Source organism: Musa acuminata, chromosome BXJ3-10 (assembly GCF_036884655.1).
Source record: "Musa acuminata AAA Group cultivar baxijiao chromosome BXJ3-10, Cavendish_Baxijiao_AAA, whole genome shotgun sequence".
In the NCBI taxonomy this organism is placed as follows: domain Eukaryota; kingdom Viridiplantae; phylum Streptophyta; class Magnoliopsida; order Zingiberales; family Musaceae; genus Musa; species Musa acuminata.
The window spans coordinates 28202973-28216379 of NC_088358.1; the positions used below are offsets into that span (position 1 = coordinate 28202973).

General features: G+C 41.5%; 2 protein-coding genes across 2 annotated transcripts; both read right to left on the reverse strand.

Moving 5' to 3' along the window:
• Positions 1–554: 554 nt before the first annotated feature.
• Positions 555–4154, reverse strand: LOC135651448 (homeobox-leucine zipper protein ROC8-like; the record flags this gene model as incomplete). Its single annotated transcript, XM_065171520.1, has 8 exons — positions 555–1286; positions 1450–1539; positions 1637–1899; positions 1988–2168; positions 2257–2466; positions 2552–2653; positions 2750–3214; positions 3960–4154. Coding segments are annotated over 8 exons (1884 nt in total), but the record flags the coding sequence as incomplete, so codon positions are not given.
• A 5976-nt stretch (positions 4155–10130) lies between these two features.
• Positions 10131–12489, reverse strand: LOC103968536 (type IV inositol polyphosphate 5-phosphatase 9). The gene is made up of 8 exons (XM_009381788.3): positions 12301–12489; positions 12083–12222; positions 11884–11991; positions 11431–11770; positions 11154–11338; positions 10958–11066; positions 10732–10883; positions 10131–10638 (listed from the first exon to the last, which is right to left on the reverse strand). The coding sequence occupies exons 1-8, from the start codon at positions 12325–12327 to the stop codon at positions 10395–10397; spliced, it is 1305 nt and encodes a 434-aa protein (XP_009380063.2). The 5' UTR covers positions 12328–12489; the 3' UTR covers positions 10131–10394.
• Between the last annotated feature and the right edge of the window lie 918 nt (positions 12490–13407).

The following is a 13407-nucleotide window of genomic DNA, read 5'->3' on the forward strand; positions in this document are numbered from 1 at the left end:
TGAGAGAGACGAGGGGGGGGGGGGGGAGGGAGAAGATTAATTATAAAAAGCTTCTGATGAATGAACGAGAGGGATGAAGAAGGATGGTTGCAGAGAGGATTAAAAGCTCTAGTTGGCTGAAATAGTGCTGAGGCCACGAGCGACAGGTTAATTTGTCTAGCAAGTAGACAGTTCTTGGTAGGAACAACACCAGAGGATCAAAGCTGACCGAGTAGGTATAGCATATTTACTTTTCGTTTTAATGCATTAGAAAACCGCATCTGGAAGTGGCATCACGAAGAAGAACCAATGCAGAGTTATGTCTGATGTCCCACGTCAAGTATATGTCTGTCAGGGACTTTATTGATTTTCTGCAGCATCAACACCATCTTGTCACCTGAAGCTCCCGATCAATTTCCGGGTGCGGCATCTGCATCTGCTGTTTCCTGCTCATCGTGCCAAAGATTTGAGATGTGGAAATGCTTCTCAATTTCAGAACAAGTCAGTTTGGAGAAGATTTGCTTATTGATACATGAAAGTTCATAGACAGAAGTCAATACCCGAACCTACACCCCCTTGCTGCACGAAGAATGGAAAAGATGGGACACAGGAAAAGAAAAAGCCTACAGCTTTGACAACAGAGGAAGAGAGAGAAGGTATGGTGCGTTCTTGACTCCTTCAAGTGCTTAGCTTCTAAATGTAAGCACTTGATTGGTTTCTTTGACACGAAGACCGGAGTTGTCCCGAGACTAACAGCAGCAGCAGCAGCTTCCATGCTGACGGAAGTATTGACGACCAACCAACAAAACAAGACCGCTTTAATCTTCTTCCGAATGCCACAACAAGATGACCTCCCCATCTCATCAAAACTTGAAGCAGCCACTGGAAATTTTAGAGAGAGGAGGGAGATCTTAATGGTCTTCAGATTATTAGACGCTGGGGCAGCTCAAGGCAGCCTTTATTTGATGAATCGTATTGCTTATCGAGTTGTTCACTGTGGCTATTGACTCAAAGCTCAGTTTAGCACCTGGAGAGCTGCTCATCAGCATTTGGAATGCAACAGTAACCAGCGACCCTGAAGGCCTTCCCGTTGGACAAGAGCTGGTTGAAGCTCCTCCTCCCACACCGAATCTGCCATCAGGTAGTATGGTGAAGCCCGACGGCAAGATGTGTATGTAGGATGGATCCTCACCACTCATGATAGTGTTCATGGCCGGTAGATCAATAGGAGAATACACCACGACCGAGCCAGATGCATCAGTGCAGCTCTCCTGGAGTATCAACATGTTGTGAGTGTAGTTTAATCCCTGTTGTTCACCATCAAACAAAGAAAACTATCAAAGTGATCATAACTGAAATGAAGTAATTCACGCTTGATGCAAATTGAAGAAGAACAGTAATGAATGATTTCCGTAATGTGATGACACACTACCTGATATCTATAAGGAAAGGAGACGATTAAGAACTTACACGAAGGATAGAGATTGCGTTTCCTTGATCTGAACCGTTTGTAATGTGAGCAACCTTTTGCAGATTGTTTCCGATCGAGAACACGTCCCACTGAAAGCAATCATATAAACAGCAAGTTAGATGTCATAAGTGATTGATTACAAGAGAGACAAGCTACGATCGATGTCTCATGAAGTTGCAGAGCGACCTGAGGTCGGTTTTGTTCATCCTTCAAGAAACTAAAGACTCTGTCCCTGGGCAATGGTAGCCATATTGATGTAGCTGCACTGAGGACAACACCATGAGGCAGGGAGGAATCTGTTCTGTGAAGAGTGACTCGGAGATCATCATTTATCCCGGACAGCATGGTCCATTTATTCCCCACAGAAGCACTAAAACTGGCACAGAAGTCCATCACCAATCTGTGGGCAAGCTTCATCATGCTCTTCTTAGCTTCGACCGAGGGAACCGCTGATACCCACAGTTGAATTCACAGTCAAATAGCGTATAAACCAGTCGGTCAAAGTGCTTCCATGCATTTCAAGCGGTTAGCCATTACCTCCTGCAATGTCCCTGGTAGAAAGTCCAGCTGACATCAGGCACGCAAACCTCTGAGACATTCTCTGTAGAGTGGTGAGCCATCGATTTGCGCCAAAAGAAGTTCCACTGTTTACTAGATCTCGGAAGAGTCGATGGATTGTGTTCTTCTCTTGGAACTGTACGTGCTCGACCCAACTTATCTACATCGAAGATACCAAGAACATCCTGTTAACTAAATAAGATACAGCAATCTCGAGAGTATCATCTACAGAATTGGATACCGATCACCTTAGAGTATCCATTGGGCATAGCCTCAATCAAGCAGCCAGATGGAAGCTTGCACGACAGGGGAGAAGGGAGATGACGACTGTCCATAGGATAGTTGACCGAAACATCAGCTATCACCCATAAACAAGGATCGATTTGCTGACAATATCGTAGGAAGCAGAAATGCCGTGTAGGAACAACCGGCGACAGAACCTGCAGTTCCTCATACATCTACATACCTTTGGGTTAGATCAATATAGACGAGAAAAATCAGTAGCTTTGTATCGATCGAAGGTACAAAAGAACATATCATTACCAATAGTAGAGATCCGCTCCTCGTTCCTGACATTCCAGAAGCAAGAACATCGATGGTCCTTGAATTGGAAACTATGGTCGGAAATAACTCCATCCACTTGCTCTGCGATTAAACCGAATCCGACGCAATCGAAACATGATAAAGGAAGAAGAAGAAGAAGAAAAAAAAGTTGTCATTTAAAGCAAGGCTAATGCTTACAGAATCCATGAACATATCAACCAGTGTGACTGCGTCCATGATCACTAAAGATGAGTCCCTCGATGCCTCGGTTCGCGTATCTGAGAACTTGAACTGCTGCTGACTCGGTCTCTGAAAGATCCTCTCGTAGGTTTCAGATTGAAGGACCTCTGTCCCCATACTTGCTGACTTCAGCCAGAGGGGTTCATTGGTCTGAATCAACTTGACCACTTCCTCCAAGGCAGCAGAGGCCATGTCCATCATAATAGGTTTCTCGAGATCAGAAATAGTTGTGGGAGAAGGGTTCGATAAAATAGAAGAGGAACTCTGGCACAAGAGGCCGAGATCAAGGGAAGAGCTAATCCCTGGATTATAGTAAGTTCCTACGGACACTTCAGGTTGTGAGACCGATAGTCGCTGACTCGAAGGAAGTTGAGTGATAGGCCTGCCTAAGTACCTCGATGCAATTTCTGAGAGGCGATCTACCTGCAGCAGGACATTAGCATCAAAATTTTCATTCCCTTTACGTGTGTGTGTGTGTGTGTGTCTAACAATTCCAGGATAGGATAAACAAATAAAATAATTCACATGAAAACAAAAAGAAAAGAAAAGAAAAGAAAAACCTGAATAGTTTGGAATTTGCCAAGCAATGCGAAGAATATTAGATCCCGGTTTAACCCCAAAAAAAAAATGTTTCTTTTGGGAATAAAGAGAAATTAATGAACGTGTCAGAGTTCTAATCAAAACCAACAGTGGCTCGAGTACAGATCACGCGTTGGTTTGTAGTTAGATGAAATGCTGCGATAGTTTCCGGCACAGGGAGACCAAATTAATCACATTAGCATAACCTCTCCCTTTAATTACATGAAGCAAAACAAGTTTTATGCGAATAAGCGGTGGAAGGATTCTGATGTTAAATGTCGGAGACATTAAATGACAGTGAAAAACTATAATCAAAGTAGTTAATAATTCGACCTCATTAATCCCAAGAGCAAAGAAAGGTGATTTATGCTAATATTTCATTACCCTCATAGTTCTTTCATCCTAGCATTAATTAACAAAATTGAGTTCATTAAAATAAATAAATATGAATTTAACATCGAAGTAGAGCTTATCGTAATCTAAAATTTACTATCAGACGAAGGATTACTCGACTGCCACTTTCGAAAGCCAAAGTCTACACAGGAACATGCGATGACAAGATCCCATCGTAAGGCAGCAGCTCAAGTACCTCTTCCTTCAGGCGTGTATTCTCCATCCGCAGCTTCTGCTCGTCGAAGAAGGGGTTGTCGGGAGGCGGGCCGGCGCCGCAGGACAAGCAGACGGCTCTCTTGAGAGCCTCTTCCATGGTGATGTTCTCGCACCGTATCTTGTCGTTCTCAGCCCGCAGTGAGCAGTTGTCCGACCTCTCGTGCTGTGTCTGCAAAGAAAGATCAAGATTTAATCAACGAGAAAGATCACCCCACTGTAAAATCATGGAGAAGAAGGGGAATGGAAAGGTTGCCTTCATCAGGGTCCTCCTGTTCTGGAACCAGAACTTGATCTGCCGGGGCTCCAGCCCCAGATCTCGGCTCAGCTTCATCCGTTGCTTCTCGTCCGGGTGTGGACACACCTTAAACATCCTGACCAACCCAAAAGCATTCAACCGATGCAGGCCACGAAAAAGCAGCCAGATCAGAGGAGAAAACAATGCAAAAAGAGATCGAGAGCGTACGCTTCGAGCTCCTGAATCTGCTGGGATGTGTGCCGGTAGAAACGCTTCTTCCTTCTCTGGACCTCAGAAACATCTCGCTCACCGACCGAATCCATCCCCTCTATTCCAACCTCTCCTACAACACCTCTCCTCCTTGCCGCTATTTATAATGACAGGAGCGTTCGCTACAGCGCCTCCATGGCACTGGGACCCATCCCAGCGAGGCTGACAGGTGGCACCCGGCCGAGCCAGTTCGTGCTTACTCGCTCGCCATTCTCTATTCCGATTTCATCTGGGTTCGGCTCTGAAGCCGAATAAGGAAACCGGCGACGCGCGCGGAAGAAATCTAAAAAGGTTCAGTCCGCTTGACCTCCTCATTAACGCACAGCGATCATTCCCGTCTCTATCTCTCTCTCTCTCTCTCTCTCTCTCTCTGTATTAAAAGCTCACAACTTCACGAATTATACCGTTCTATCCTTTGCTGAGGGAAAATACTGACGAAGGACGCGAGTTAAATGGTTTTGGATTGCCTTCTTCCCGTACTCTATCTCATCTTTCGCCTCCTCTGAAGCGGCAAAGCTTTGAAGGAAGACGAGAAGCGGGACGCAACTCTCTCTCTCTCTCTCTCTCTCTGCTGTTACCTCTCCAAAGCTCAAGTACTTTCGAGCTGATACATACACATATATAATAGAATTGGGAGGTAAAAAAGAACACGGTGTAAACAGTGATATTGTACTACTCGGCTTAACGTAGGTAGGATAATAAATTGATGTGATCCGAAGAAGACACCATGGAAGGACTTGGCATCTGCAGCATCAGCGTGCTCATAACTCACCAGCCATCCTTGCAAACAGGAACATGTGTAGGGTAAGCAAAGCACATTTATGGTTGCATTGCACCTCGCCATTCGGATTCAGCTGTTATGGTTGGTGATTCCAATTTATGATGACTTAGCTAGCACCTTGAATGAAAAGGCCAGTGTTTCCATCATGTGATTCCTCCTCTCCTTCTAACCAAAATCATACAGCCATGCAGGGGTGGGAGGTCCTTCCCCACCATCAATGCTTCTTGATGCCCAGCCCAAAGCATACAGTATGAAAGGATTCAGCTCCTGGACATACCTGGACTAAGCTACTCTCTACTACAGTGACACTGATGCCTGCTAAGGGGGTGTATCCCTTTCATGATTGAGCAGCTTGTCAGGCTTTAAACTCAAGTATCATCATAAGAAGGGCCAAAGTTTTTGTCCATAATAGCATTTCTATTGTAGCTCAAGATAGCCACATGACAATCAAGGATATCATTGGCTTTCATATGAAGTGTCAAAATACTCGTTGGAACATTTCTATCTATATATATTGGGATACTGATTTATGGATCTTTCCATATAATTTGATACTGTTTAGTTGATCATATATTTTATTATTATTATATAATCTATAATATAATTTCATATTTGATCCCTTTGAACTCTCAATGATAAGTAGGATAACGGTTTTTCAAACTGTAAGACGCAAACCTAAGCTATCGTGACTTTAGTAACGATATAAAATTTCCTCGTAGATACGACAAATTAGATATATCAGTAATTCATATATATTCTCAAACTTAATAAGTTCAAATGTAGTAGTCGAGAGAGTAAATTACAAAGCAGACATTTATGTAGTTCAACTTTTGGAAAAAAATAATCAACGATAACGATAACGACAAACTATAACATCTTAATTATTTACGATCGGATACATAGATCTTTCATCGTTATCGAAAATAATAAAAAATAATATCCGTAGTTAAAGTAAAATATTTTTATTTTTATTTTTTATAAATTTTCTGAAGTCTCTCTTTTTCTCCTAGTGGTAGCACCGCTAGTACATTTAATTTCTAAGCAATGTTTCTACCTCTCCTAGTATTATCAGTAAATTATGAGCATTTTTGTTGTTTAGAATAAAAACAATACCTTCTGGAATAATTTTTGTTTAAAACTTTTTTTTGACATAATTCATTTTTCATCTCGCACTTTCAGCTTCTTCTCTCTTTAATCCTCAATCTCTCATCTCCCCCATTTTCTTCTCCAATTCATCTTCCATCTTCTTCTAGCTGTATCCAGTTCAATTTTTTTTAAAATCTTCTTAATAAACTTTAATTTCTTCTTCTTTTCAGCTTCTTCGTTTTTGTATATTCAATCTAATCGCTTATAGCTTTCATCATAGATTCCCTTATCTTCCCTCTCATTACCTTTTACCTTCTGTCTATTAATTTTCTTCTATATTGGAGCTAACCCCTTCTCATTTACTTTTATTTCTTCTTCTTGTACTCCCTATCTTTCCTTATTTATATCTTTAAACTTTTGTCTCTTATTTCTTCTTCATGAGTTGGCGATAAAAGAAAAAAGTTGGTGCAATTTTGTATTCATGTAAGAGCCAATTTTCGTTAATTTTTAGTTTGTTAAATCAAATGAAATATCTGATATGTTAAGTGTCTTAATTTTGACGGATTTATATATGAAATTAGAAAATTTTAGAAATTGTTATACGAAATACACTTCAACTTCTAGTTAGAATGTTTCACATCAATAATCCAAATAAAAAATTATCTGATTAAAATTATCTGAAAATTTAAAAAAAAAGAAAGAAAAAGAACTTAGTCAAAGCACATTGGAATTGTTGGCCATGACATCTCACGAGGCTTCTCTTTCTATATTTCCAAAAATATTGTATCAACAAAAAAAAAGAAAAAAAAACAATATTGTGATGAAAAAAACAGATGCAAACCACGTGAGGTGTTAAATGTATCCAAGTAATTAAAAGAATGATATAATGTACTCAGAAGAATTGCATGCATCACATTGTAGTATTAGGATTAACAAATCGAGATAAACAACATATAAATATAAATAATCACAGTTCAAAGTGAGATCTTATGGGATGTTGTACTAATAAGACTGTGGGCAATCGGGAGAATCAATGCATGCACGCACTGCATGCGTCCTTTCCTAAAGAAGGTTGACAGCTCTCTGGAATTCATTCATTCATGAATCTGTTTATCTTACGAAACCATTCATGTCAGTTCGTCTCACTCTCTCTTTTAATTATATATATATATGCTAAATTAGGCAAATGAGGTGCAGTCTCTTTTGTTTTATTAGAAGGATGAAAAAGAAATAAAATTAAACCATTCCTATTGTGATTGAAATTAGTTCACTATTTAAGTTATTTTATTACGAGAAAATATAAAAAATATTTTTAATTTTTATCAAACATGTGATCGGATCAATTGATTCACCGGTTCTGATAGAGTCGATGTCGGACCTGATTTCAGTATCTGCATAGGAAGCGAAATAACTTACTAAATTAGGATTAAAGTTTTCCTTTATCCAAGTTTAATTTTATAGATTGAAAGAAACATAAGATTCGATTTACGAAGTGGAAATAGACATGAGGCCCACCTGATAGTGTGACATCTTTCCAAAGTTTTGCTTCATGTACTTCATTCTCCAACCATAGACATGGCCACCACCAGAACTATACACTGCATGATAGGACAGGCAAAGTGGGGGCTCGGGGCTTGCATGAACTGGGTGGGGTTCAGTACTGATGTTGAAGCTGTTCCCAGCTGCTGAAACCCTAGCCAGCTCAAACCTGAATCAACCATGTTCTGCATGCATCAAGCTGGCATTTCCATTACTATGAGGGCGGCGATTGGGACCAAGTAGCTCACCTGCATCCTTCAAATCAAATCCATCATTCTAACCTTAATTGATAAACCTAATGTACCTGTGGGTTATTCCATTTGTTGATGGGGTTACCTCAACTCTCTCTCTCTCTCTCTCTCTCTCTCTCTCTCTCTCTCTCTCTCCATTCGCAATTCTATGCTTTCATATCCAATTTGGATGGATACAGTTTGCTAGAGATGGTTCTAAAAAAATGATGTATCAGATAACTCAGTGTCTTTTTTTTGCTTTATATGAAAAAAATGATATACAATATTGTTAAGGTATCATATTAAAAAAAATATTTGAATCAAGAAATCATTAAATAACTCTGAGATGTTTGAATTTGACATAGTTAAATGCATAATAATATCATGATAATCTTGGGTCACTATATCGAAGCATTAACTTTGATCCTCATAGATATTAAAGTTTGAGGTATACGCATCTTTAATCTAATTAATTTATCTTTAGATTTGATATTAGATTAAAAATTTGAAACTCGGTTCATTAAAGGGGCTTTATTACTATATCTCAGCATGAAGATTTAACGCTCTTGCTCTTGATCAACTTATAATATCTTTAGAAAAATATTATGATAAGATCCGAATCACCTTCCGGATTGAACGATCCAATTTTATCATGTTAATTTCGAGAAAATTAATTAATCATAGACGAGAATCACCATGAAGATTCATTCTTGTTCATCTTCATGTTGTTTATGTCGCATTTGTTTGAAGGACGATCTCTGGTGATTGAAATCTCACTATTCGCACTGTTGTTGTTAATTTTAATAGGATTCAATGGTCTCCGTGTTGTCTGTGGTCAACTGTGGCCATTGATGATGCTTAGGGTTGCGTATGCTGCATTTATTTTCCTTTTATTATTTGCAGGCATAAGACTAGATATGGATGGAAGATGCCATCAGAACCGTCAATTTCATCATATCTATCGATCGTCGTCATTTATTTGTTCTTTCGACACCAAATGAATATAAACAGATATGACACAGTTGACTTGACCAATCCATTTTAAGTGGGTGGCTGAGATCAAAAGTCACGTCAAGATGGACGGTTCTACGCACCGTCCACCTACGTAATGTTTGCAGCCCCAATGGCCGTGCGGCCCTCCTGCTAAACCCCAGCGAGGGTTCAAGGTTCTCACTCGCCGACTGATTGGGACCCACAAGTCTGGGCACTTCTTTGAGTGGGTAGAAAACTGGATCCTGTCCGACTGGGACAGCAGATCGGAACTCCCGTGGTACAATTCTCTCTCTCGGAAATTAATGTCCTATGGAGGAGAAGATCTCGTCTGACACCGTGGAAGGTGTGTGATGTATGCATTTAATCTAGAATTCGCTACGGTTATAATTGTTGGCTTCGTGATAGAGACTGTAATCTATGCATTTAACCTGCAGATATGTGTATCAGCCATTTGAAGTGCAATATTTCCTTTGATTACTCCTTAGGAAGATTGTTGGACCAAATCACTAAGAATTGAGATGGCTCACTGTTTCAGATATCCAGACAACTTCTCGGATACCCATTCGTTGGGAGAATGATCACAACCTCTACCAAACTCCTGTTTTGGCATTGCTGTCGATGACTATGACCTCGGATGAGGACAGACATCTCCCACTTGGATCGGTTGCTGTCAGTGACTCAGACCTCAAATGAGGACTGACATCTCTCTCGGACTCGAGAAAAAGGGACTGAGGAGGATATCAGCATGCAGAATGCATCGAGTTCCAATGAATTCATGTCAAATCTAGGGGTGGGTGATCATGGTTTCGAAACCTTGGTCGATTTAGTAGTTCCGATTCTGATTTTTATTATAATTTATGTTCATATCAATAGCAAATCTAAAGTATTATTCACTTGGTTAGATTCATCTGTTCTGATTTTGATTCCAATTTTAAAGAACCGGAACCAAATCATATGGTTCCGATTTCAGTTTGATTCGAAGCTATCGAACCATTAACCATGATCACGAATCAGCATAACGCACATAAATTTCAGCTCCCCAAATGGAAGGAGAAAAGAACTCTCCTTAATTAAAAACAATATGATGTGCACACAACCAAAAACCTTAATGATGATAGATATATATATATATATATATATATCTATATCTATATATAGGAAGAGATAAAGATGCTCCCAAAATCTCGCTGTCTCTCATAATGCGCCACAGCGAGCAAAGTTGGCAAGACCAAGCTGTATGGTTGCATCAGGTGAAGTAGCTACAGCTGCAAACAGTGAGATCTAAATGTGGATGCTTGTTCTTCCTTCACTTGTGTGCTCATCGTCCATCAATAATTGGCTTTGCTCTGTCGGCAGATGAAATCTTTCCGACGAGAAGAAGCTTCCTAGCGAGTTCCAACTCCTCCTCACATCGACGTCAACGGCAAAGACTGCTCGCACCGGCCGGTGGTCCGACAGTCTCGACTCGCATCGGTCGTAGCGCTTTTGCTTCATTCCTTCGCCGTGCCAGAGAATTCTGTCGCACCTGCGAGCGGTCATAATACCAATGGCAGCTTTGTTGAGCAATGCCGACAACATGATCAGGAGAAGACCCGAAGGAGGTTGTGCTGTGACTCACCATGCCGGAGCTCGCCTTTTCTCGCCTTTCCGGCCTGGCATGCATCCATAGTATTTGTCGGAGTTGGGGTAGTATTTGTACGTGGGGCAGAATGCGATGGCACCTTCCTGCCAATCTTCGAACACCCTGCCATCGGTGACCTCTGCTTTGAGCTGCATGCATGGCGAGCTTTGAGACTTCGATGACAACAGAGACGAAATAACTCTGCAGTAACGTTCCTATGTACCTGATCTTTCTCTAACAACATGCTCCATCGCTTTTGCTCCACCAAGGATCTTGTTGTGGCCTCAGGCAAAGAGATTCTATAGTTCAGATCACCAAGCAAGATGACTCGGCTGCAGGGAACCCACAAGAACATCAGGTTTAGTCTGACCAAGTCTTCCTTTGCACATGAAATAGGTTGTCCTCGTCGGTTTACTCACTCATGGTCTAGAATCTTTTGTGGCAGATGAAGAGGAGGACCTCCAGGGAAGCTGGTTCTCGAGAGTATCTCCATGGCGTCCGAGTTCCTTTTCAGCTCATCCCCTTCTTTCCCTCCTGAAGCCAGATGACAGCATACGAAGCAGAAGCTGGTTTCATGCAACCAAAATCTGACAGAAACTGAACCCTGCACGCCAACATAATCCAGATCTCTAGATTTCAAGACCTCGTGAATGCTATCTAGAATTTCCATGTTCGATCGAGAGTAACATGACGCACCTTGTTCCCCAGGCAGCCCATGATGCCGCAGCCGACGCGAGACACGCCCGGGTGGCGGATGTGATACTGGAGGTCATGCCTGACCCATACCGACACCTGAACTCCTACCATCCGCTTGCTTATAATGCAGCGGAAATCTGGTGAAGAGCCTTCATCAGAGCTTCCTTCCTTGACCGGATGCACCTTCTGCCTCTCCCCTGCCTTGGCTTCTTTTCGGCCCTTCAGGTTAGATAAGGACCTGTTCAATGTCCTGCCGATGAGTGAGTTCCAGCTCGCAAGGATTCTTCTCCTTTCTGGGCATAGAACATTTTTGACATTGAGCGGGACGATTTCCTGGAATCTGGGGGAAAGCAGCAGCCAGCTTTAATCTCATGCAGGAAGACAAGTTCATCTGCTTCCGTCATTCTAACTCACAGTAGCTTGCAATTTAGCTGAGGAAGTCCATGAATTTACCCAAGAACATAAATGTCATAGTACTTGTTGTTTACATCCAACCAGTCCTCCAAGTTCACATCATCCGATGGGAGGACGCCACCAACATTCCAAGTACTGACGAATAGTCTGAGAGGCGGAGAAGAGAGCGAACACCCATGTCAACACTGAACTCTAATGGTTAGACAGAAATCCAAGGGATGATAGGTTTGGAGCATACTTGTACTTGCGAGTGTCTATCTGATCTTTCTGGGGTTCATTTGGGTTGATGAACTCATCAAAAGTCGCACCCTCGAGCAACGCATCGGTGCCGACCGGCTTCCTCAGCAGCTTGTTTGCTACCGATTTAAGCCACATGACCTGCATGAAGGTTAGCCTTTTAGTTCTTGCAGAGAACATTTACAGAGGAATAAGAATGGAGAAGCAGCATATGCTTACATCTCCTTGCTTTTCTTTCTGCTGCATGATGGTTAGCGGTGGAGAGAGAAGAGAGGGTTTGCTTCAGTGCAGGAGGAGAGAGAAACAAAGGGGTGGAAGGGGGAATATATAAGCAAGAAGGAAGCCAACTGACCCCAAGAAAGTCCTGGTAAGAGGTAAAAGACTCTGGCAAGTTGCAGAGGGAGGAGGAAGGAGAGCCTCTTCTGACCTGTGGCATGTTGGATGTCAATGAATGCAACCGGTGAGAATTAACGTCACATAGAGACAAGTCTACTGGAGCCCATTTAGATCTTTCTGTCATTGACATGGAAGATTCGGTGCGGATGATGCTGTTCTTTAAGCTGCAATAGGATTGGAACATAGGGTTGGTGCCAACAGAGCCTACTCCAAGTTGCCCTAAAAAATCTCTCCAACTTCTTTCTATGAGCCAACTTGTATATCTGAGACATATGACTGAACCACCAGTGTTCTCTCCGCCATTTAACTGTCTTCTATAACCGAGTTTGATTTGAGCTGATCATTCTTGATAAAATTATGTTGCCTGTAGTTTCTGAGTGCATGTGCATTGAGGAGAATCATCTGCCAGGAAGAAGAGGATGGATGTTGAAGATGGAAGCCCATTGTCAATGCTTCTGCAGCAGAGTATGCTTGTTGCAGTTCATACATTGACAATGGTGGAATTTTAATTGCAGAGAAGCATCTCTCTCCTTACCTCAGCCATTGGGATTATGTCTCCTATAGATTCCTGATCTACATAGTGGATATATCAAGTGTTGTAACTTGGTGTCTTCTTATGCAGGAAAGAATCAAGCAATATCTTAGCTATCTGCTCATGCTATGAGCCAAAAGATTAACATGTTAAGAATTTGGATATAAATGTGACATATATCTTGGTTAAGTAAGATAACATGAGATCAGATTTAAACAGATGCAATTTAGTTAATGTGGGAAATACACACCTACCAAGAAATTTATTCTTCCGAGCTTACAAATCCTTCACTTCTTGGAGTTAAAGAAGTCTCATCGACACTCTCCAAAGTCGATCCTTGTTTCTTATCTAATACCATTTCCCAACATCACAACCAAGTGGTAGAGACTAGTTGTCAT